At 30.1% G+C, this 27,528-nt stretch overlaps 1 protein-coding gene across 1 annotated transcript in view; it reads left to right on the plus strand.

Annotated features, from left to right (window-relative positions):
- Positions 1-27,528, plus strand: part of CCAP-R (Crustacean cardioactive peptide receptor) — a 160,713-nt gene that overhangs the window by 17,766 nt on the left and 115,419 nt on the right. Inside the window, exon 2 of the mRNA XM_085952454.1 lies at positions 24,095-24,230. Within this exon, the coding sequence (XP_085808580.1) occupies positions 24,095-24,230 (136 nt within the window). The remainder of the gene's footprint in view (positions 1-24,094; positions 24,231-27,528) is intronic.

A 27,528-nucleotide genomic window follows, 5' to 3' on the forward strand; every position in this document is an offset into this window, starting at 1 on the left:
GATAAAGGGTAAGTTTATATGATTTCAGAAATAAAGCTAAATATTAAAATCATTCACATCCTCATCCATGTCCAATACATTTTAACGATTTGATAATATACCCAATAAATAAATAACACTTACGATAGAAAAATATTTATTCGTTTACTTATTAGTTTATTCTTTGTAAATGTGTGAGTAACTACATACAAATTGCCGTTACACTGTGTTTTATATTATTTCATTTACCCTCTCGTATGGCGACAGACTGTGTGGCAAATTATTTATGATCATATAAACAAAATTACAACTAAGGATTGTATTGAATCAATCACAAAGTATATTTATATAATTATAGTATATATTATATTTCAACTTAAATGAGAGTTAACGTTCTTAATTTTATGTAGGTAATAACTGCAATATTATTGTATAAAAATGTATGTTTCTGTTAAAATTTAAACGTGTTAAAATAGTTTATCTCAACGATTTTGAAAAAGCATTATTGATTTCATAAATTCTATTCTATTTGCGCAATAATTGTAGAACTTTTGTCTAAGAGGATGGCAATAATTCAATTGAATATTCTCTTTATTAAATTATTGAAAGTCGTCAATAAGCTTTGATCTGAATACAATCAACTTCCTTTTGAGAAAGTTTTTTTGAGTAATGTCTCCTTTCAACTGTCCATTAATCAAGAAAATGTTCAATGAATCTAATTTATTTTCTATTAGCGGCAAATTTGTTTTTTGATATTTTTCTTCAGAGAATATTTCTGCTATTCATTCTTACAAAATAAAATGGTTTTTATAATGAGACTAAATATAATTTATCTTTTACATTCTCTGAATTCAAGAATTTAAATTAATCTTTTTATAAAATATTATCTAAGTATACCTACCTTATATGCATACATGAAAGAGACATATTATATTTTTTTTATTTAATACTATTGTATTTCTCACTTAAAATAAAAAAAAATATGATGAACAAAAATGGAAAAAAATATTATAATTCTATTTAATATTAAAAATATCATAATATTACGTATTTATTTATACATGAACCATTTTTATTATTATGTATATACCTATAACGCAGTAGATTATAATGTATTGCGTAGGTATAGTAAATTTTTTTAAATAAAATATTATTTATTAAAATTTTCGCCTTTGATATCTTTGAAATATTTTTCATTAAACAACATTGACGGGTATGTTTTTTTTTTTTTTTTTTTTTTTCAGCCATAAAATATAGTTGCTTACTACAAATTGACTTTATTGGATCATTAGCATTTGCGAACTTCTTTTTAAATAGAATTATTCAACATTTTCATTTATAATCGAATATTATGCTAATATTATTTTTATAACGCGTAATATAATAGACATTATACTGTGCTAGTATGCCAATATTATATTTTAATAGTTAGTTCGTAAAATTCTTGAATATGGGTCTATTATCTCCATATGAAGTTTCTTTGTGTATGTGTTAAGTTTTTTTTAAGACAAATAACTATTTTCCTTTCGCTAATTCATTAAAAGATTATTTTCCGACTGCCTTTCTACAAAGCATGCTCGCTTTTCACTTTTTGACTCTCGTAGGTCACTTCTGCTCTTGAAAAATTTTTGCCTGCAATCGCGAGGGATAGTTTCTAATCTTGTCGTTAGTATTTTTATATAGATTGTTTGATTATAAGCAGCTATTTTCAATGTTAATCCCCTGTGTGAAAGTCCTGAATTTTGATTTGGTATGTTCATTATATTTTAATATTTTAAAGAAAAATGTATTTAAATGATTCTTGATGATATTTTTCAAGTTTTATTCTTTTAAATTTATTTATCTAAAATTAAATTTCTCTTGTGTGAAAATTGCATATTCATGAATTCAAACGTACCTACCTTGCGTTCTCTTAGAGCAGTGGTGATTCTGAAAGATTTGTTTATGGCACTAGGATAAATTACACAACAAACTGTACAATCTATTCCATAGCTTAAGCTGGAGTTATAAATGGGATACACTTTTTGGCGCAATTTCCAACGTGGGTCCGTATTTTTACGTAAATGCATCCATTGTATTTGCATTTCTTTGTACTTGAAGCTTTTGTTTTAAAACCATTTCGGAGCAATCAATTTTCAATACGCTCAAGCACTTGTATTACTACTTTAAGTAGTTTTACCAACTCATTCCACCACTGAAATATTTCAGATGCATTTACATTTTTTTATATGAAAACTAATATACTAAGTAGGTATATCTATATGATTTAAATAATTGAATACAAGGAGATTATAGTGTAATACGTATAATATCTTTCAAAGCCAATTCACTTTTTTAAGTTTATTCGTAAGGAAAACCTAAAATTCTATAAGTACGCCAAAAGGTCGAAAGATCATAAAAGCTGCTAAAAAGTCTTAAATTACCTTTTCCTGTAAAAGTTTTTAGACATCACAAAAGTATAAATGTATTTAATAAATTTACTAAAATCAATAATATGCATAATTATTATCTCATAGACACGTTTCTCATAAACGTTTAATGTATTAAAAGCTCATCATTAATATTTTATTACATTACGTGTGTTTCATCCACTACCCTCTAAGCTCCCATATCCTTTCAGGCGTATACCACATTAAGAAACTTATATATTATCTTTGAGACTTCCATGGTTGTTTTTATCGTAATAAATTCTTGGGTTTCCACCGCGTGTACTTCTTCCTACTTTTCTCGACGTTTCGGGCTCGTTGCTGAGGTCATTATCAAGAGATATGTGGTATGATGAAGTATAGTGTAAGGTGTATGAATACGTTCTAAGAATGCCAAAAGGAATTCGATTAGCTAAGAGCAAACGTTGCTCAGAGTATATGTCACTCATTACGACCAAAGATACCGGAATATTGGATTTTTCTGACAGTGCCGGAAGCCATGACGTTTTTAACCGTGACTCATCATCCTTATTAATATTTTCAGGGTTTCTATGGATTTCGATGGCCTCATTTACCAATCGTGAGAAATATCCCTTATTCCGACCCAGAAACCCAAGAATCTATTAAGATAACTTCTATATTTCTTACTGAAATCAATAATTGTTTTTCTTACGTGATGCTATATTCCGGGATGGACCTTAACCACTTTGGCTTAGTTTCTTCGTCTTCAACTCTCTTACCCGTTTTTGTAACCTTCTCTAGGTATATCACGGAATTTTTTGTAATCAATAATTTATATTTATATAATAAAGTAATATTATATAATTAATAATATCATTAAGTAATAATTTATACGATAATACCGTGATGGGTTTACTATTACGTCGACTATATATAGTCAATTCAAGTTAATTGGGACATGGGACTAATATATTTTCACCGAATTAAGTGGATGCCCCATTTAAATTAAACAATGAATATTTTCTTTCATTTTTTTATTTATTTCTATACCATAGCGAGAATAATAAATTATCAAAAAAATTCTAGGTTCATACAATTTAATAATGCAAAAATGTATTATGTAAGTGTAATCTGTCTTTTTTAGTAAGTCGTAAATACGGTACGATAATAATTGTAGTCGCAGAACAGGGCACACAAAGTGTCGGTTTAAAAGCAACGCAACGTGTTTTTGAAACATATACATTGAAATTCTGTTATATTATAATATTATGAGATCAGATCATATTAAATTTTTTATACATATTTTTTTCCTTTAGATTAAATTTACTGCCCCAATTAAGCGGAATATTGTCCCAATTAAGCGATGTAAATTCCTATTACGCCCTTGGCTTGGTTATAGGTGTCGCTGAGTTTCAAAACCCGCTATAACACTTTTTTGAAATAATTAAGTTCGTTGAAGAATCGTTGGATTCGTTATTAAAATCTCAACATGAAAATTTTATCGCCTCTTTCAAAACCCGCTACGATTAACTGTCATTTATGAAACGAAATCAATGTGTCTATCAAATTCCGCTGGTTGATTTTCTCAACACAATGAGATTTGGACAAATAAGCGGCTGTCCTAATTAACCGGTAGTCCAATTAAGCGCAATCGTCTGTATATCATATATTTTAATAATTCATTTTATTATTGTAATTGATATATTATTATACCACATGCTTTTCTTCCACGGCTTATAAACGTTTTCGTTGTTAAGACACGCCCTTAAATATTGCGTTAGATGTATCCCACAAAAAACTGCCCACGACTATTGTTATAAATAATCTACACTAAAGTGTATACTATGTTTCCCAGTTTGAAATAAATAAATTATTAGTAGGTACTTTCAAGGTGAGAATATACTCAGGTATACCCCGATTACACGTGCATGGATTTACTGTTCACAGAAAGAAAATGTATGGGTAAACATGTATTATCCTGCAGTTGGCAAGGCGTGCATGAAAGTTTGGAAGCTTCTGAATTTTAATGTGCAAGTAAGATCTGCGCATGCGCAGTAGAACGATAATTGTGCACCTGTCAGTAAAAAAAACGAACTACTCATTTTGAGGTTAACCGATTTTCAATACGTCCTGTCAAATAGTACTATAAAATGACAATATCGCGTCTCACTTACTCTTGAAGAGTGAGATTGGAGAGACAGTCAGCACGTTTACGTGTAAACAGTTATTGTCACGATAGTTTAAAATAAGCACTATTGCCGACAGTAAATCCATGCATGTATACAGGCGCTATTACTCTCTCACAGTATAAAGTCCAAAATTTACTCCTAACTAAACAATTACTTTTCTTATATACTTGATTGTAATTACTGACCAACTCAACTGAAGATAAAATAGACTTGAGTAACTCTGTTCCACGCAGCTCCATCACCCCTTTCTCGTATACCACTTACTTTTTATTGATTGATACGCGTGCAGCATCTACCTTCAAAATCTCTACATCCAAACCATCCCTGAGATGAACAAATGGTCGGCAACTAGTGGTAACGTTTAGTAGTTTTCATATGCGATGTCTTTATAAGTTAGTTTTAGTGAGGGCTATCAACGCTATTGTCAATACACCAATTAATTAATACTAATAATGATCAATTGCAAGGAAGTTTTATATGAAATACTAATATTATATGATACTTAGTCACAATAAAGTCACGTATTTTAAGCGAAGACATCGAATCGATTGATTTCCAGGGATTTCCTCGATTCACAGAAGCCTTGGTACCCAAAGCTTAGGATTAAGCAACCGCAATTTGGCGACACCCCGCCGAAAACAGACACAATTAAAACACTTCGTGGAAATAAACGACATCTACGCATGACTTTTACGAAGTTTCTAGGGCATGGACATAATAAAGCGATGCGTTAAATGAAAGTGGTGGTGTAAAGCTACAGTTTCGTTATTATTTGAAATAGAAAATTAATGTTTAATAAATATGAAAAGATGCTGGATATATTATTGTATGATCGAAAGAAAAAGCTATATAAGTCATATAAACTGCAAACTCAAGTAATCTAAATTACTCATAATACATAAATGCATAAATAAGAAAAAGGACAAATTGAATTGACGCCGATAAATTATTAAATTCTATTGTTGTTTAATTTAACAAAACGCATTTTTTATAGTAATTATTCCACTTTTAATCAATAAATTAGGACCGGTTTCGTCCACCTCAGAAGGACATTTTCAACATTGAAACAACAACAGTTGAAAATGTCCCTCTGTGGCGGACGAAACCGGTCCTAATTTATTGATTAAAAGTGGAATAAGTATCACAAAAAATTGCGTTTTATTAGGTTAAACAACAATACAATGCAGTTCCAACATGAATTGACTGTTAACAAAATTTAAAAAAAATAGTAAATTTTACACAAAAACTTTCAATACAAATTTTCAATACAATTCAATCTTCTTTTAGAACTGATTTTAGACTTGTTACTTTCTTAATTTCAATAATAGACTTATTCTTTCACTATGAATCTGTCTTTTTTTATTTACCTACGCGATTTTTTAGTCCCACCCGATAGTTACGTTTTTCACCGCTTTTCGTTTCTACGTCTCATCGCTCTATTCTGAACTTAATTTTATACGTAAACAGCTTTTCCTTGTAATGTATTTATGTACGCCACAGTTTCTTAGATCCATGAACTTTTATAGAAAAATGTGAGAGAGTTTTTTTTTATCGCGAAGACGAATCATATAGCATAGATACTCGTCGTCAACATAATATAACACCATTTAAACATTTTTTTTTAAATTATTAGTGATTTGCACAATTATTCTTTTTTACACAAATACCCAAATTTTGAAATAAAATTCATATACATATTACTAATTATAGAGCAACTAAACAAAAAAACAGGTGGTAGTGCCAACTGTCAATATTATTTTCTGTGCGCTCACTATGCTATTTTTAGCTAATAATTAATACTATTTTTATATCATGGGCAAAACAGTAAAAAGTAACAATATTCATAACTAAAGAACGCATTGATTTGGATGTCAATATACATTTGTGGGTATCTATTTCGATAAAGCCGGTGTATTTTATGTGATTTTAGTTGGTATTTTCTTTAAACTGTTTTCTTTATTAGTAGAAACAACTAAATTGTAATGGTTAATAAGAGTATGAGCGAAATGGATATAAGTGGATAAATGATTGAGTGTAGCGCGCATGAGAGGGATGCAACGTGGGCATTATATTTATGCGATCGCGCAACAAAGACGTAAACTATTTAACAAGTACATTTCCATGCGCTAAAAAGCATAAACAGCATTACAGACAGATAAATCAGGACAAATATACAATGGTATATTTTGTTCTGACATATTCGACTAAAAACATTCCTGTTTTCAACGTATCTCCATATCAAAACTTTAATTCTGACGATTGATAATTTTTAATAGATGATACATTTATTATAAATTTCAAAGAAATTATTATAAGTAGGTACAGGTCTTTTTTTGAAAAATACATAATTAATTAAATTGTGCAATTTTATCTCTGTAATCGAAACATTTAATAAACAGTAATTATTGTCGGAAAATGCTCAACTATATTATGGACTTACTCAATATAGTTGTTTAATAAAAATATAATTATTTTCTATTGCATTAAGGTAATTTTAGTTATCTATAAATTTATTTGGTATACTATGGAGAATGTGCGATGTATATTATTTAAGAAGATTAAGCTATACTAAATGAAAAATACAAATGTCATAATGCTATTTTACCATTCATGAACAATAAAATATGCCAACATTTTAAACTGTTTATAACATTAATATACTTTCGTGAATTGTCTTATTTTTACACTACGTCCTTCAATGTATAACGGATATATATTGAAATGTTGGCATATTTTCCATGTTTTTCATATTGTATGTATCTGACACGCAATCAAAATTTCATTTGGTATTTTATTAGGTCAGCGATTCTCTTAAATGGTTTGACAGAGACAAGCGAACGTTTTCGAATGATTTTATTTATATGACAATACTGAAACCATCCATGCTGGCAACACTCTTGAGCGATAAACCATCCAAAGTGAAAAAGATGAATGTTCAATTTTTACGGTTTTGTTTGCCGCTCACAATGTCGTAAATCTCATACTCAAAATCGTTTTTTTTTTCGTTGTAAAAATATCATATTCACCGACCAAATATTCTCGCATCATTTGATTTATTGAACACTTATATTTAGAAGTAATACTTGGCCGCCTATTTGATTTGATTTGTGATGTTTTTTTGGAACAGAATACCAAAAAAATAAAATCAGTAAAAGCCTGCTTTGTTCACCTTAATTGTATTCTATTCTTTTAAAAAAATTATATTCTTTTTTTTTCTTATTTTTGTCTATTATTTTGTGTGATACAAATCTGGCTGAAGTGTTTTTGAGCATCTGAACAATGAATTCGAAAGTGACTTCCAATTTTGTCAAAAAAAGTGCTCAACCAGTGTCTTATAATTGCCTGCAAAATATAAATTAAATAGAGATCCTTCAGCCGCATTCAGACCAAGCAAGCAAATGTTTGTTCTTCCCCCATTCCAGCGAAATCCTCTTCACGTAAACGCTTTTTGTTGAGCGAACATAAGACTTTCGCTGGAGTGAGGGAAGAACAAACATTCGATCGCTAGGTCTAAATGCGGCTTTAGAATGACACATCATGATATAAAGAGATGCATGCTAGCTATAATGCATGTGCACGTAAAAAAAGAAATAATTACATAAGAAAATCTGTAATATAAAAAAGATTGATAAAAAAATTAAAATAGAAATGGACAGAACTATGTCTCGAAAAATAGGAAATCGACAGAAAAATCTACTCATCGAGTCATAGATACTCAAGAGTCAAGAGGTGAGACATCGTCCTATAGCTAGATGTTAAGGGTGCTGGAGCAGTTAAATAGTTATGTGGTACATTTACAATGCATGACAACACAATGCACATAGTCGAGAGAAATAAAATCAGCTTTATCTTGCAGTAGATTTATTCCATACCTTTTTTTATTATTTATTAATAACCATGCCCTTGCTTTTTCGTACAAAGTGGTTGGGTGGGTTAGTTGCATTGATGTGGGGCTAATTAGGTGCCTCCATTTATATCTTTAATTTTCTTTATGGCCAGGATTAAATATTTTGTGTAGTGTTTCTTATGTTGTTCTATTGCTTAGTACTTCGTGAGGCTTTTGGAGGTCAATTTCATGATTATGCTGTTTGCACCGAGTCCTGAGATTCCATCGCTCACTTTCTAGTATAGGGCAGTTGTTGATGATATGCCACACAGTTTGAGTCACAGAGTTACCGTCACATGGACAACAGTCATCATCCCTCAATTTAAATCTTTTTAAGTAAGCTCCCACCGCTCCGTGGCCTGTTAGTATCTGTGTGAGTTCGTGTGATATTTTTATGTTCCTGGCAAGAGTGATGGCAGATTTTATGTTTGGAATAAATTTCTGTGTTATTGATCCTGTGGCGGATGTTGTGTATCTGTGGTTGTAGGAGTTTGTAGTTTGTTTGAAGTGTGTGTATGTTGAAGATCTGTTATCTGTTGTGGCTTGTTTAGCGTATTTATCAGCTTCCTCGTTTCCGGCTATCCCTGTGTGACTTCTTATCCAGAAGAATCTAGGGTTTGTTCCTATCATTCGAAACTGTGTTGATAGTGTTAAAATGTCCCTTACTAGTGGGTGTATGGATGATGGGTTTTGGAGAGCTACCAGACTGAATTGGCTATCTGAGAATATGTTAACATAGTTGTATCTGTGGAACTTTGGATTTGAACTTGAACTTTGGAGCAATACATTGGTACGACCGCGATACAAACACTAGAGTTCGTGAGCAGACACGACAGCCCTCGGTGATTGAAGCAATCACAAAGAGGTGCGTCACGTAGCTGGGGCGTGTGTTCCGGATGCCGCCAGAGAGTGCGACGCTCCGCACCCTTGTCGCACAATATGATAAGCTACCAGCAAGGATGGTAATTAACGCATTCTTTGAGAGTAAAAGAAGACCTGACCTCCCGAAACAAAGATGGCAAGATTGTGACACAAAAGAGTTAAAGATTATAGTATTTGGAAAGCGGTGGCGCTGAATCGTAAGATATGTAAAAATGTTCTGGACGAGTCACAAAGGATTTCTAGAGCTGAAAATGGTGATGACATTTTAATATTATTAATAAATAATTTTAAAAAAACTAGTTGAATCTCTTTTTAATCCGTTAAAATTGTATTAATTTAAAAAATGGTTTCGTTTCAGTTTACATGTTTTGTAAATTATTTAAATTCTTTTTATTTACAAAAAGCGCCTGCCGATCCTTGGAAAGAAGTACAAACTAATTTTAAATTAAATACATTATTAAGGGATGAAATAGCCTGACAATTAATTAGTATGTTGTACGATATTGACAACGTAAACATACATACGCAAATACAAATTTTCCAGTAAGCTACTCTCTAAGGCTAGCAATTATTGTTTTCTGAAAAGATCTTAAAAAGCTTCTATCACATATTTACCTATCTTATTTTGATAATGTGTATGTAAATAGGTATATAATATAATAATAATATTTTGAAGTCGACTTTAATCCCAACGGAAGATATTCATATTGTGGTTAAGCTAGGATAAATGTTTGTATTCATGGATACTAGGAAACGTAAAGGCAGCAGTATTAATAAGACCAATAATCCTGACACAAACCCTTAGTGTTACACCATACGAGGTCGTATTACAAAAACAAACATTCAAAGGTATAAAGTTTCAATATACTCGTATCGTACTTTCAGATAGGTAATTATAACACCTATATTTAATATCGTTTTCTACTATTAATCATCAACATGTAATAACTATACACTGTTTTTATCAGTCATAATAATAATAGTATCTCTTCTAAATCAAAATATAAAAGAAATCAACTTCTTATATAAATTTGTATTAAGTTCATTTGCTTTTCTTTCCACCACTCGCCATGTCTCCGTTATGTTGAATGTCCTAAAAGCTACCTCATGCATGATTCATTTTATTTGTATAACCTATTAATTATAACCAAGCTTTGGTAGAGTGTAGAGTGACCTTTTCACTCGCCATCAGACGCCGCAAACTTTTTAAAAACTGATATTTTTTTCTTCCTAGAAACCTCTCAATTAATAGTCAATCAATCCTACTGAGGGTTGATCCGTCTTGAAAAGGTCTTCCGTGATTATTTTAATAATGTTATTGCTTGTATTTTGCAATATTGTTATGGGATACCCCAAAATCCATCCTGAGACTATTATAGCCCACCATGGATCAAGCAATCTGGCCTAAGACAATCATTCCGCGGTCCGTAGATTGCCCATGACTGGCAATCTTTCCTCCAATTTTAAGACAGGTATCATATTATGTTATACCCAGCAATCGAATACGATCAAATAAAAGGGTGTAATCAACAGCAATCAACAGTATTTCAAATTATTTGGAATTTATCTCACCCAATCAGCTCTAGAAAATTAAACCGTTACTAAATTTCGAAATACCTTTATTGTTTGATCAGTGTTTCCATGCCAGAGACACTATTTTCTTTGTCTGAGGTAACTATGTTTTCAGATATTAATACTAGCAACATCAAAAAGTCTATCAGAAATTTGTAATTAAATTATTTTCAAGTTAATAAAATCGTCAAAAACAAACAAAGCATCTAGGCTTCGTAGGTAACAGACACTTATTATTTTTGTAATGAAACAATATTTTGGAATTGTTGGAACGAAATATATTAAATAATAATTTATTTTTATACTTTCAACGAAACTTTATGGCAACATTATATTTTATAATAAATTTGATACTTTCTTCATATTAAATACGTCGTTCAAGCAGATAAAATTTTACTTTTCAATGTTACGTAATTGCTAAGTTTAATTAAAGGACATTCAATAATAATAAAAAAATATAATTGATTTAAGTTTTGTACTATTCCATTTGAGTCATTTTTTGCGACCAGGGTTTCACCGTTCGGTATCTTTAGATACAAATGTGCACTCACCAAAAGGTAAACACACAATGACAACGAATATAGTTAATAATTAATTATTAAAACTTATATAATAAAAATTAGTACAATAAAGTAGGTTAAAACTCAAGGATTACAATAAAATAATTACAAGATAAAAATAACTTTTTATATACAGCTTTTTACATTTTCTGTTGAATCTTCAAGACTTGACTAGCATAAACGATCAAAAAAATGTGTGCTTGATAGAAATAATACTGAAATGTCATTTTGATTTCCATAGTATCGCACGTGTATATTAATAATTTAGTTGTTAGGACCAATAATGGTGTCGAAATAACCTTTCATACAAAACAGAATTAACTGAAAATGATTTCAATTCTACTTAAAGATGGCTAAAATTATTTAAAAAAATGCATTGGCATTGTGTTCTGATATATTCTAAAAGTTTCAAATTTCTAGCTAGTCGGGAAGTTAGTTAAAAATCGATTGCAAGATTTGTACCGGACAAATAATAATACGAGCTAAGAAAAACGTTGTAAAAAAAATATAGCAAACAGTTTATGAATAGGTATTTGAAGTGTTTGTAAAAAACCCCTATCACTAATAATACAATCAATAGGCGTATACATCGTCAAAACCCTAATAATATATCATTAGAAAATAATCAATAATTACACTATATTCTATCACTACATTCAAATTCGCAAAAAACGACTCAAATGGAATGGTAGTACAATACTTAAATCCATTAGAATTTTAATTCAAATTCCATCAAGTACACTCGGTCACTAGTATTAAAATAATAAACAATTATTTCAGACAATCCGACACAGTTCTCATGAGGTTTTTTAATGATCGCAACCTTTACTTATATAATATAACTATATATTATAACGATTCGTTTACTAGATAGACTCATGCGTTGGATACAAATACATATTACGGCTGGAGTTAGTACCTACATACTTAATTAGTTTCATACATAAATTTACATTTTTTATATTATGTTATTATAATATTATTATGTATACCTAAAAAAATATAGAAAACCGTACTATATTATTTTCATTATAGTATAAACAAGTGAAACCATGAGTGTCATAGTTTTAAGCAATATTGTATTATAGATTATAGATTCTATGGACGGCAACGATGATGAATAGTTCCATTGTGTATGAAATAAAAGTGGAAACCCGGTTTTCAAAAATATTCCTCAAGGGAGTTTTGCAGTTTTAATAAAGAAATTCTAATTTTCCAATTTTGCCTATGCTTTTTATGTACACATTTGCCATCACCGAATGGTGTTCCGTGTCCGGTAATATACGGCGTTAGTACGCCCACGATGGTTGAGTAGTGTTGGCTTATAATATCGTGGGTCCCGGGATCGAATCCCAGATCTTGAGAAATTCACATTGATTTTTTATTGTGTTTATGGAAATAATATTATGTTGAGCCAGTGGATAACATACATTTATAGTAATAAAAAAAACAATAATCTGTTAAAACATCCTTCATTCCGTGGAAGCCCATATTATAATCTTCTTATATCGTCACTGTCCAAACCAATTGTTGTAACCCTCAAATATCAAATTGTTCAGAAAGTGAAAAAAACTGTGGGAATTGAATTTATTTATTATTTTATTACAAATTGAGAATTTTCATTTATTAACACACCAGTGGCTTACGTTTAGGGGATTACAGCATTTGGCTGGAATATTTTTTGTCAAATTACGTATGGCTTAAAAAATTGTTTTGAATTATTTTGTATGAAATATGTTTTTTGGGATTTATGATACTTGGCCACTTCGTGTAAGAGTATGCAATAAGTCCATAGTTATCAAAATGTCACTTCGGTGAAAAATGAGGGTTACGACAATAATTGCCCTGCACAGTGACGATATGCATGGTATTTTTTTTCTTGGTTAAGAATTTTCTCCCGTGCCATGGGTTCGCCACTGCTGTATTATATGATCGTCATCGCAATCGTTATTACTACGTTTTTATTAGCTCGTATTCTTGTTTGTCCAGTACATTTTTTTTCTTGTTTGTCCAATACAAATCTTGCAATCGATTTTTCCGACTAGATAGACATTTGAAACTTTTATAATACATCAGAACACGATGACAATGCATTCTTTTAATACTTATATTAAACACTTTTCAGCCATCTTTAAGCAGAATTGAATTAATTTTCACCTAATTCTGTTTTGTATGGAAAGTTATTTTGGAAAAAATTCGTATTTGAAAGTAAAAACTGAAACATGTACCTACCTAATTAAACATAATATACTTATAAACTATTTATAACACCTAAAAATGGTTTCCCTCACAACATAATTAATATGGTATCTAGGTCTATAATTGTTACGTAAACCATTCAGAGGCTGAATATTGTCGGATGATCAGTAATTTGGAATTGTGCCACTATCATACAATCTAGCTAATGATATTTCTTCCGGCGCTAGGCCATTCTGACAAGTGAATGCTCTTTAGCATGTCCCATGAATAACTACACAATATTCTCAGTAAGTCCATCTAATTAACTAAGCTGACAGTTGAAACGTCTCGCTCATCAGAACATTTTAGTGTACAACACAAGTGTATGTGTATATACAAGATATGTAGATAAAAGACCCGAATAAAATATAATGAAACTGTTGTACATTCAACTATACGTAAAGTCTCAAATTTATATTGACTTTTCGATATTTATACACGGAGTATTTCTTATTGATGATTATTATATAACAGTATCATACAAGTATCCATACTAGAGTATAAATTTTATAACTTTACACTTTTTTGCACTTTTTACTACACTTACACGCCTCTTTCCCTGATTACCTCGCATAAAATTGCAGCAAATGATATTCACTTGTATTAATATAAATGTAGTATTAAATAAATAAATAAATAGATAATATATGTAAAAAAAACATTTCTAGAGTTGGAGTGCAAAGTTATTAAGCATATACTCTACTATTTTAAAATAAATTTATTTTCATATTAAATGATTGATAAAAATGATCATACTTCAAAAAATATAATATTGTCAGCAGAGAAAATGCATTCACTTACAGAAAATGATGAAAATATACAGTATAGAAATAGATGAAATATAAAGTATTAAGAATAAATAGAAGTATAATAAAAAATATAAAAGATTAGAAATTAGTGCTCAACGGTAAAGCAAAAATTATATTGACACCTAATATCAAGTTGTGAAATTGCAATCACGTAGATTTGACTAACAATGGATATTATTATATAATAAATATAAAAACGGATTGCAATAGAAATATAAAGTTATAGAATATACATATTGTGTAAGTAAGTATATGATTACATGGCTGCCAAGCATGGCCCCCACATCCTGAAGCGGGCCCCCAGGTGAAGATCTATGGCGGGCCCCCTTACCTATCGGTAAGGTTAAGGGCAGCGTGATTCTCTGCAGTAGTGTTCCCCACGTGCTTTTCACGGAACTCCAGGGTTAAGGGGATTCCTTGTATTTTTGACGATTTTTAAATAAATCCAGTTGATTTATTGAGTTTTCGGCACATAAATGAAGCACTGATGGCGTCCTCCTTTTGTAATAATTAACATGCAACACCCATCGCCATATTGAATAAAAAGCCATTTTTTTAAGTCTGGAAACAAACTTAAAGTAATTATTAAATAAAATTCTACACGTGAATTGTCATTTGATTTTAATAATCAACATATCAAATTACATCGCACAGCTACATATTTTTAAATATTAATAATCATTAAGCGACTTTTTCTACTATTAGAGAAAATTTATGATACGTGTTTTTCACTTAACTGGTCGACCCGCCACGCCAGGCCCCCTCTAAGTCCGGATACCCATGCTAAAGCTCTGTCAGCCCTACATTGTACACAATGAAATAATGCAAATGTTAAAGAAATCACTGCAATTTAGGTACCTACCTAAGTTAACAATTAAAAATATGTTATTATTTATAAAAATAAGAGACATCTTACTTTTATTAATTGAGACTTGTGATCTTTGGTTCGTAGATGCAATATATTTATACAAAAAATTTTTTGAAGTAATACTTTTTTTGGCGCGTTTGGGAAATCAGATCAGTGTATGTTTGGCGTGTGACATGTAACACATAATTTATTTTCTCACACGAAAAAAAACGCACTCGATTGGATTCGAACCACCGATTATTCGGTTATCAGCCGAACGCACTACCTTTACGCCACAGTATGATACTGCAATCGTGACTATTATACAGTATAATATTATAGTTGAGAATTGTTCCGTTGCCTAGGCACCGAATTTATTATTGTCAGCCATTTGCAATTCCTTACGTAAACAAACGATTAAACGTCAATTAGTAATATAAGTTAAAGTGTATAGAAATAAACGGCGTTCCAATAAGAGGTCCTTTTTTGGGTGTGTAATTTAACAAGATAATTTAGAGCTAGTCAATGAATCTAGTTTATCACAAGTTTTGTTTTGTTACGCCAAAGAAGTATAACTTCTAACGAGCGTACATAAGTACACACACCGATTTTTTTACCATATTATACGATACATAATACTCGCTTTTAAATAAAAAAATCTTCGTCCTTTGATATAAACTGACTACCTACTTATATTAAAAATTTCAAAAATGCTACATATTCAACTGAATCTAAATAGATACAATCCCAAGGCGACGGTTACCGTAGATTGTTCAGCAAAGAGATCCGTCCATGTGTAAAATCAAGGTTAAGGTGATCGAATCTAAGGAATTGAAAGCCCTCCTTTTCCTGCAAGCATTAAATTGTATGTGAAAGAAAAAAACAATCTTGTGTATTTTTCTTTTAGAATAGATCATCCCTATACCTAGTTTTGATTTAGGTACATAATAATATGTAACGTGACAATATTGATAATTTCAAATGCATCAATTAAATTATTACATTATTATATAATATATTACATAGTTTTTTTACATGATGCTTTAATTACCAGGACTAGTTTTTAGAAGGAAGTATTGGTAAACAGCATTATAAAACTGTAGAAAATGATTCCATTCTTATCTCTATTTTGACACACGTGTAAGTTAGAAGAACTATTTATTTTATAAGCATTGTATCGATGATATTGCTGCCCATAGTTTCTTTATAACATTAAATAGAAAGCAAACATGGTGTTTAATAGAATGACAGAAAAATGTAGTATAAGTATTGACTGATGGAAAAATACTCAAGGGAAATTAATACTATGTATCAAGCATTCAAACATCGTAATTTATTTAAATTAATATTATTCTATCAATACGAATAATATAATTCACTCATGGTTATGTACTGGTTAGTATACACTAATTTATTAAACAATACAACAACAATATAACGTATTTTCCATTAAACAATTAAAATAACTAAACTATCTGCTTAATCCACTGAATGTTAATTATTAGACAATTATTTTAGTTAACTATATAATTTATAACATAATTATCATACCCCATACCTATATCACTTTCACTATAGTATGCCAGACAAATGAACACGTTCTTATTTAAAATGTAGGCAGCCTCGTTCCAAGCACTATTTAAAAATGCCTCGTAAAACTTCCGACTTAGACGCTTCCGAAAGAGCTTTTGGAAGCTACAGAAAGGTTAGATCCGACAGTATGTTTGCTCAGAGACAAATGTAGCATTAGGAGATACAAAATATGTTGTAATATTAATGTATTTCTCTAGCTTAAATGGACACGACAAATGTTTTACTTATTTCATTATTTATAACATTAACTGTGGTACTAAGGTCTACAAATCTTTTGTCACAATGTACCTAACATTTAATAAGGTACTTTTTTTTCATCTAAGTTTTTTTTACATATTAAAAAAAGAGTTTTTAATACTTTGTAAAAGATATTTCCATTTAAGATATATTTAGACAAAAATCTCCGTTATATAAAATGATTATTCATTTTCCAGTAGAAGAAAATTGTAACTCATCGGAGGAGTTGCTAGTACTCTCGTGTCTATAGCTACGGATGCGGATGCAAATCCCTCTTTCCGTAAACATTACGTATGTAATTATTAACTCTAATGGCAGTAGGAGGACATTGAGGGCAATAATTAAATCTAAAAAACAACACTTTTAAAGCAAACATTTATCCACTTGACCATATATAATTTGTCATACATACATACATGTTCGCAAGCATATTATTATATTTATTATATAATTCATGAATTTTGCTAAAATCGGCTATGAAAATTAACGCGGTCCACGTCTGGCTTCCTTTAAACCGACTTGTATCTAAAAAACTTACCGAAATACAAGGGAAAGAATGAGAAAATAGGTATAATTAAATTAGAAATACAGAACAACGCGTATTTTTTTTCATCTCGGTGCATTCCGATAAGAAAGTTGACGGCAAACTGTGATACGGTAAAATGTAATACGTACAATTTACATACAACCGAATGTAATAAATATTCAAGTCACTTTCTAATAAGCGTTTCAAATTATGTATGTTCAATAAATAGTGAATGCCACATTGATAAATCTTGTAGATAATTTTCATTTAATATACTATATTATCGGTCTTATAAAATAATATTTAGTCAATAGCTAGTTCATAAATTTTAATTTGAAATAATAAATAATTATATACATATTAATTTCAGGTTTGTCATGTTTTTGTTTTAAAATACTACAGTGTAGACATTTTTGGAAGTCCCGTCCACTATTTCAACAGAAAAAGTTAATTTATGTATGCTTTCTGTAACTACAGTGTAGTAAATCTTATTTAGTTTGATATATTTATCTGTTTTGATACGTATGCGATTTTTTCTCTCGCTTCGTGATTCACAAAGTTTAACAAAACTGTTATGATAACAATACACTATTATGAACATAGTCTCTTGACCAAGAGAAATAAAGTTTGTGTTTCCATTATGAAACAAACAATAAATGTTTACCTACTAACCTCCATAATATATTAGACATTCTCAAGAATGTTTACTACTTATCTTTAAAAAGCCTCAGAAATATATATATTATAAAAAATACGTCTTTCGCATGACGGCTAATTTCTCTGACCACTGAACCGTCTATTAAAAAAATTAAATAAAAAAGCACTTCTTGCTGACGCACATGTGGGACAGTTTTAATAAAATTCTCATTGGATATTGATATATTCCACTTGTGTGAGAATTTGTTGAGGAGTAGAATATGGTCTACTTTGCTCACAGTGTACTAACATTTACTTTGTAATTATGTTTACTCTGATAATTACTATTTTTATATAAATATTGTTGATACTATTATATATTGCTTTGTTTTTTTACTCATGATTGTCATGTTGTGAACATATTGATTTTTTAATTTGGTTAGTTGCTAGTAAATAAATTCTATTTTTAATCTTTCCCTTACCGGACTATTAGGTAGGTACATACTTTTAAATACTGAATTTTACACCCAAGTGCGCATTGTTTGTGGAATTTTTTGAATATATAATAATAAAATTTATTACTGGCTAAGAATGAGTGTGAATCATACTCAAGAATTTTTTTAATAATTAGGTTTCTGTTACATTTCGTTGTTACGTATTTTTTATAATGTTTTAAAATAATTAGAACTGTATTTGCACTACTATTTATTCAGTATAATATAAACTAACATTTTAAACTTTAACAGAGTATTTTGCACTATCCATTAAGTCAGAATTCTGATATGTAAATTATATTTAACCCAATAAATCCATCATACAATAAATAGAGCTGAGTGCTCTCTACGTAAATTTAATTTAAGTGATATAAGCACTTTGGTGATAAATTGTAGCGATACAGCGTTATCCAAACTTATTAGACTCACACTCTTTCATTTAACAGAAATAAGTTGTCCACTATCATTAGTAGCGGTGTTAAATAGTCCCGATGCCCAAACAGGTTTGAAGGCTCATGTTTTAAAATGTTGCCTATCCGATGAAGCGCCATTGGGTGTCATGATTTTTTTTATTCTTTCCATATTTTTTAGACGTAAAGTACGCGTATTTTTAAAGTTTTTGTATTTTCTAATGAAACAACCAACCACATTATAATATTTTCATTGAAAAAATATGCTTACTTCATTTAATATTTTTGTCACGACAACACAGTTCGGTACTGTGATTTGTGAAACTGCAGTTTTTTCAGTTTTTAGGTTTTCTTCCATAATATGTTCCAAATTGTATATTCTTTGATGTGGCAAAATATTAGAGCTGTAACTTTATTGGCCACAAAGTAGCGTTAAAAGAAATCTGCATTTGACCAAATATGAAAAAAATTGATATGGCAAAAATATATATCTGCTTAAAATGCAAGACAGATAAAACTTCAATCTTTTTAAAAGAAATGATTTAAAGTTTTTGTTGGAATGCTAATTCCGCTCATGTTGATATAAAATATCTCAAAATATCTTATAAATTAACTTTTGTCAGACTGATTTCAAAACTTTGTTTTTGCTCTCATGTAAAATTGTGTAAACAGCAGTTATAACCGTTTGCATTCACAGTACCGAGTTTATTCTATTATCAGGCATCTGGTCATTGATATTAATAAATAATAGGAAATATATAAGTTATAAATAAAGATATACACATTTCAAGTTTCTGAACTACTTATTAAACTACATTTGTATGATAAAAATAACCACGATATAAAGAGAGCAGACAATTCGACAATCCACTTTTTTAATGGTTTTTAATTTGATTTATTAAGATAAATTGTATTAAATTGCAAGCTTCACATTATTATGGTGTCGCTAGATGAATTTGTTAGCATTACACTACTCCTTAAACTAGCAATCCAATTGACCTAATTCTTATGAGTAATATAATATAATAATAAAAATACTATACGATGTATGTATTACAAAACTTTTATGAATAATTGAGTATATTATGTATAATGTTTTTTATTACGTGGGTAAATATTGTTGCACTTTAATCTTGTTAAATTTCGTAAAATTTGTTAATTTATTCCTCATAAAAGGTTTCCGGGAAATCTTTTTTCTTCAAAGTATGACTCGGGATAGGCATTTAATTTTGGCACTGTGTTTCATTTTAACATACGAGTTTACAAAATACTTCCGCAGTCATAAATATTCACATTTAGTTCATTCTACTCCTAGACGAATATATCAGTGTAATGCAATTTTGCCTTTTAACTAATTGCTTTTCCCCCGGATATATTTCTACGAAATTCTTTAAGGCTAATGAAAAAAAACCCCTTGGCCTTGGCAATTGGAGAAAAATTAACGCAACAAAACATGGACCTTTTTGTTTTAATGAAATTTCGTTTTTGTGTTAGATTTTTTTTTTAAATCTTAATTTTCTCAGCATCAAAACAAAGATTTCCTTTTATCTTTTCCCTTACTGTATATTTTAATTAGCGAGTCTCTTTTTGTCAATACTGCAAGTAGCTATCTACCTACGCATCTTTGTTGACTGTGCGAAATGCGGTTTATGAGTTAAAATATTAACGAAGACGCACTTTCTTAAAAGTTTCTAATGAGTTAACTGAATTGCTTTCATCTCTGTTTATTCATTAAACTTATTTTCGACTACATCACAATAATTTTCAGTATAAGTTATTATTAATTTACCTTCGTTAGTAAGTAACAAGATTTTCATAAAAAAACACAAAATATATTATTTACTAATAACAATATTCAAAAGTACATACAACCCACCACCCATAGTAGCCTAGCTGGTAGAGCGGCCATCTTTTAAGCCGTAGGTTTTTAACCCAATGGGTTGGACCAATGACTAACAGGTACTCCTGATTTTGGTCTTGGGAAGTTGCTCTTGGGACACGTTTTGCTTAACTTTTAAATATGCCTAACATTCGTTACGCTACGGTATGTATACACCCGCGTAACGGGCGGGAAGACGTGGCAGGTGTTAGATGAAAAAGCTATCAATTACTGTAGGTATATTCTAACATATCATTTAACATCAAAAAAGAGCTAATTGTGATAAATATATCACATTTATCACTTTACGTATAATACTGGCGGTTAATTATTTTAAAAAAAAAATAACCGTCTGAACTGTCCGTCTGACCAGAACCAGACCAGACCAGGACCTGAAATTAACCGTCTGAAGGTGATACCTTTAAACAGCCCTTCTCTTGGCCATGCTAATTTTGAGAACTAGACATACTACATCAATTTTACATATTATTGAGAATTTACATGCAAGGTCGACTGTTTTGCTGCAATCGTAATGACATGACTAATAAAATTGTAGGTATGTTGATATATCTGACATTTCAATACAAAATTCTTGTGTTCGGCTCATTGCCGACTAGGTTGATTCAGCTTTATCTACTTGTGTTCGGTCTTATCCGTTTGGGTTCGTCAGCACAAACATATCCATGACCGACATGTCTACCAACCTAAATTATCGCCGTATTACACATTATAAATAGTCGCCGATAACCGTTTAGTGTATGGAATACCTTACGAGTTAATTTGATAACTGTTAAGAATAGACCTACTGATAATAAAAACATTGTTAATTTATTACCTCCACTCTACTCGTATTAGGAATGACTATTGTTATTTACTCATCAAAGTCGACGACTCACAATATTGTGTCAAAATAAAATGTAAAATATACATTCAATATTTCAACAGCAAATGAACAAAATCTGGCGAATATTTTATGATGATAAACGTCAACATGATTGAAGTGAAACCTTTACATCATAACCAATCATTGAGGCAATCATCAAGATGAATCGATCAAAAATAGGATCACAATCTTTTCCTCAGCCAGCTTTAACGTAGTATATAACACGCAATAGTGGTTTTTCAATTACATTTTTCACCTCATTGTTCTATCTCAACGACGTACGATAGTAAGCTTTATAATATAAAACCTAAGTAACATATTTGATAAAAAAAAAGATATTGGTTGATAAAAAACCGTAAAAGAAAATTTGACAGACATTTGAATTGTATTCATTCAGTTTATTTCTTTAGAAATATTTTTTTTTCTTTCAAAAAATAGCATTTATACGAAAAACAGTGCTGAATTCCTTTTGGAAAATAAATTATTTCAACATCATTTTACGTGTTTATACACTGCCTTCACCTTTTTTGTGTATAAGAAAAATAACTTTTACTTTAATGTAAAAAAAAAATGAAAAGAAATTCATTTTGTTACAAAGTTATCCCTATCAATCAATCGGTAATAATAATATATATTTATACTAGGTACAAGTAAAATTATTTAAGGTTTATATTATTTACCTGACAGTATAAAATAAGTTTTTTGTAAATAATATATGTTATAACAAAAAGGTATACCTACAAGCTCGTTTCTTTTTTCTAGATTCTTTTACAGTTGAAATTAATAGTTAGTGATACCCTTCAGGCCATTTGGCTATTTATTGGGTTACATGTAAATTGTACGTTAAACATTTCACCGTGGCACGAGGTTTGCCGTGAGCTTTCTGTCGGAAAGAGATGACCGTATACTGTATGGTCTCCAATTTTATTAGATTCAATATGAGCATTAATTCAATTTTCATAGCTGATTTAGCAAAATTCATGAATTCAAGAATGAAAACCTAACCTAACCTAACAAATAATCCAGTATATCGGCTATTTTCAAAATTTGTTTGCTGCTGTCTTTCTGTAAATTGTACACTGACAAGAACCGTGTTTTATTTTAGACATGAATTTTATGTCAGTACTACACGATCCAAAGAGGTTGGACGGACTTTAATATACGGCCATATATTTTTAATACATCATTTCACGTTGAAGTGTGATACCACGAATTTCATACGTATAAGTTGAAGTACGGCCTTATGGTGGAGAGGGTTCAGAAGAAATTTTTGAGACTCCTTTACTTTCGGCTGTATGGATATTATCCGTGGCTCTATCCGACTGACGTTCTCTTAGGTATGCTTACATACTGTAGCTGAATATTAATAAGGTATTTTTATTTAGCTACATATTTTTTCCGACTTATACGCGCCGTAAATAGAAACTCTGCCATTCTTGGTGGTGTTGGCTTGTGTCTCTGATAATTATCTTAGGAATCGAAGGCATCCGTTGTTTGTTCTCTCAAGGTGCAGAACAAACCTGCCATTAGTTATGCCAATTGGAAGGGCAATAACCATGTTTAATGAAATCGCTTCGGATATTGATATATTCCTCTTACGTGAGGATTAATTTAGGTGGACGTTGTTTTATAAATAGGGTCTATCAATAATTTACTTTGTGTGCTTCAATTACTTCAATACTACTTTAATTATTGTTATTTTATTTTATTTCTTTTCTTATATTATTTCTTATTTTATTACTTATTGTATTATTAACTCACATTGCTCTGTATTTTTATTTGAAAAATTGTTAACACTTATTTTGTGTCATGTCGTGAACTTTATAATTTGTTATGTTCAGTATATGTAAAATAAATAAATTTGAATTGAATTGAAAAGTTTCTGGACACGATTTATTGAGGGAGGTGCTAAATGTTATAGGATTTTTAAAATATTTTAATACTATTTTAATAATATTTTATATTAGTGCCGGCAGCATCACCATAGCACTTTTGATAGACCGGATATGACAATTTAAAGGTCGTGGTGGACGTGCTGTAAAAAGATTAGAAAACTAAACTAATGCAATCGTTTATTTATTTTTCAGACAGTGCAGTATTCGGTGATGTGGATTCTGTTTGTGGCAATCGTCGTGGGAAACACTTCTGTCATCGCTGCTTTACTACTTGCAAAAACACGCAAAAGTCGGATGAACTACTTTATAATGCATCTAGCCATTGCTGGTAAGTTAATTATTACGTAAATTTTATTTTTGTGTTGATTTTGAAAACGGTGAGAATATGAACGTTTTCCGATTACATATTCAATTTAAACATTATGCTGGACGACTGAAAAGCTAAATGCCAAAAGTTGTGTTTGCAATTCAGCAGTTTGATTTGGTAAATGGAAATGCTCATTATTCACTCACCACCAATATTTTCACAAAATTATGGTCTGTTCCTATTTACCAGCGAAACGGACTCAATAGAAAAGGGAAGAGAAAACTGCAACTTTTAATAAATTACATGATTAAATAAAGAAATGTTTATTTAGAAAATAAAAACTGTATTATTTCTTTAACCATTGGATTACCTGGAAGAAAAACAGTTATATTTCTATTTAATTACGTTGAATTCATTCATGTAAGACTAAGTTTTATCATACATGCAAAAATGCATGCAAATCAAAACAAACTTTTTCACGTCTTATGAATAACAAACGGTCGAATTTCCTGTCCTATCGGTGTTTCCATAAGACAGAAAAGTAAATTATAAAAATATAAAATACACATTGGAATGCAAACAGTAGCATTTTGGCAATTGTAGCATTCTGAATCTTTTTTTCCGGGAACCACGCCACTCCTATTCACCCCATTTTACGGTATTAGTTCGACAATATTGTACACGTTAAGCTTATTTATTAAATTGTACTGTCAAAGGACCAGTGACTTGGCTTGACTTATATTAAATAAACGGAGTTAGATCAGCAAAAAACGGAGGTCAGCAATTCTAATTTACAAATTAACCTTAATAAAACAAAATTATTATCACAATCAAAAATAGCGACACCAAATACCAACATGTTTTTTTATTAACAGCAAACCAATTAAACATGTAACCCACTATAAATATTTAGGAACATAGGTCAATGCAAAATAAGACCAGACTCTAGAAATATAAATAAGCATTGATATAGCAAGGAGTGTCTTTCTCATAATGACACGCCTCTTTAGTAATCGAGCCCTTTATATCTGACTCTGCGTATGGTTTTGTGTTATGTTCTCTCAATATTTTTCTATTGTATGGTGGCGCTAAACTAGGATATGTCACGGAGAGTTGAGCTTTCTTGATGTGGCTGTACATATGCATCTTCAAAATTCCTAGGTCTGACCGTGTGACAAAATTTGTCATTTTGACGTTCTCAATCTAATGGGAAAAGACCAATAAGTTATACTGTATAGATAGGAGATGTCACAATAAGAAGAAGAAACGGTAGTACCTATATCACAGCAAAATCAAAAATTAAAAAAAAAACTACTAGTGACTTCACACTTTTAGTATAACATTTCACTATAATTTCGTATTCAGTCAATTAGTCTCATATAGTTATTACATAACTATATGTGAAGACATTGCTAAACTAAGTTTTCATTACGTAAATTCGTAGGATTGTATAATAGTGTATAATCTATGTTGTAGTGTAGTGCAGATAATTTAATATAAATTTAGTCCATTATGAATAATCACGTACCGTACCACGGATTATCGTGTATAGATAAATCGGATATATAAACAAAACAACAGACTTCAAACCAGAATGCAAGCCGCCATTTTTTTTTGAAGATGCCAATAGAAGCAGGAACTTTTATTACCAATACAACCACGCGTATGCTCTTAGATTCCAAACTCAATTAGTTAGGAAATCCAATTTATAGTAAATACCGCTAACAACGTTACCGGCGGTGAAAATAGTAGTAACGGTGGAGGAATAAATATTAATAAATAAACTAATCTAATGACAATACGAAATTGTGACAATGGGATCGACTGGTGTGACATTGTGTGTCATTCATTTATAAGCTGCCGTCATGTAATTTTAAGTTACTAAAAAAAAATTTGTCTGTTATAAAATAACTTACACAAAATAGCAGTACCTATGTATTAAACTATGTTAATTTCTTTTTCATTTTCGATTAGTACAAACTAAGGTTTTCAAATCAATCACTGAACAATTTTTTAACAGTCATTTTTTTCAGTGGACGTAAAAACATCGTCAAAGTTTTCTATTTGTTTCGAAAGGTATCGTGATTATAATATTAATTTTATCAATATTACTATAACCTTACATCGTTATTATTGTACATTACCTACTTATTATTTTTAGAATAATTTATATGAATATGAAAAAACCGCTTTTCTTCTTCTTGGTCGTACACTCATGGCTGAGGATCGTGAACACTTTTAAATTCTGTCATCCTTTGAGCGACCAAAAAAGCGTCCGCTTAAATCTATTCAAATTCAATTCAAATTTATTTTTCAAATTCAAATGTATTTATTTTTTAAATTTAAGACATTCACAACATGACATTTAAACAAAGAAACAGTGTGTAAAGAATAAATAAATATATGCAGTATCACAAAAACAGTATGAATAATTACAAGATAAAAAGAACTTTTTATATATAACGTTTTTAAATTTTCTGTTGAATTATTATGCTCAATATGCTCAAACTTGTACTTGATATGAAGTAAATAAAAAACAAACAAACAAACAAATATAGAATACTGAAATGTAATTTTGATATTTCATTTTGATTTCCGTAGTAACGCACGTATATATTAATAATTTAGTTGCAAGGACCACCCTCTTAGCAACCAATAATAGTCTTTTATTTTTTTACGAATTCTTCTGAAATAACTTTCTATACAAAACAGAATTAACTGAAAATGAATTCAATTCTGCTTAAAGATGGCTAAAAGTATTAAAAGAATGCATTGGCATCGTGTTCTGATATATTCTAAAAGTTTCAAATGTCTAGCTAGTCGGGAAATTAGTTAAAAATCGATTGCAAGATTTGCACTGGACAAACAAGAATACGAGCTAATAAAAACGTTGTAAAAATAAAATAAAATGTACAACAATTATAAATATTTATATATATAAAAAAGAAACAACAAGAACAAGAACAGAACAAACAACTGATGCTCCCGATTTCTAAGATAGTTATAAGTTATATGGGACACTCAAGTCAATATTACCAAGAATGGGAGAGTTCTCATTTACACCACGTATAAGTCGAAAAAAATATGTGGCCAAATATTGATATCTTCTAGCATTTTAACTACAGTATGTAAGCATACCTAAGGGGGTACTACATAGCTACCATCCTAAAATAGTATGCAAACAAGTTTGTGATAAGAACAATGTGTATCTAGTATAATACTTCATTGTTATTATTTGAAACCAGTTTTGATAGGATGATCAATATTCCTTATTAACGAACTGTTACAAAGCTAAAACTCACTGCTCTCGTAAGTGGTA

This window comes from Rhyacophila brunnea, unplaced genomic scaffold, assembly GCF_057557595.1.
Source record: "Rhyacophila brunnea isolate RB1 unplaced genomic scaffold, BYU_Rbru_1.0 scaffold_3, whole genome shotgun sequence".
In the NCBI taxonomy this organism is placed as follows: Eukaryota; Metazoa; Arthropoda; class Insecta; order Trichoptera; family Rhyacophilidae; genus Rhyacophila; species Rhyacophila brunnea.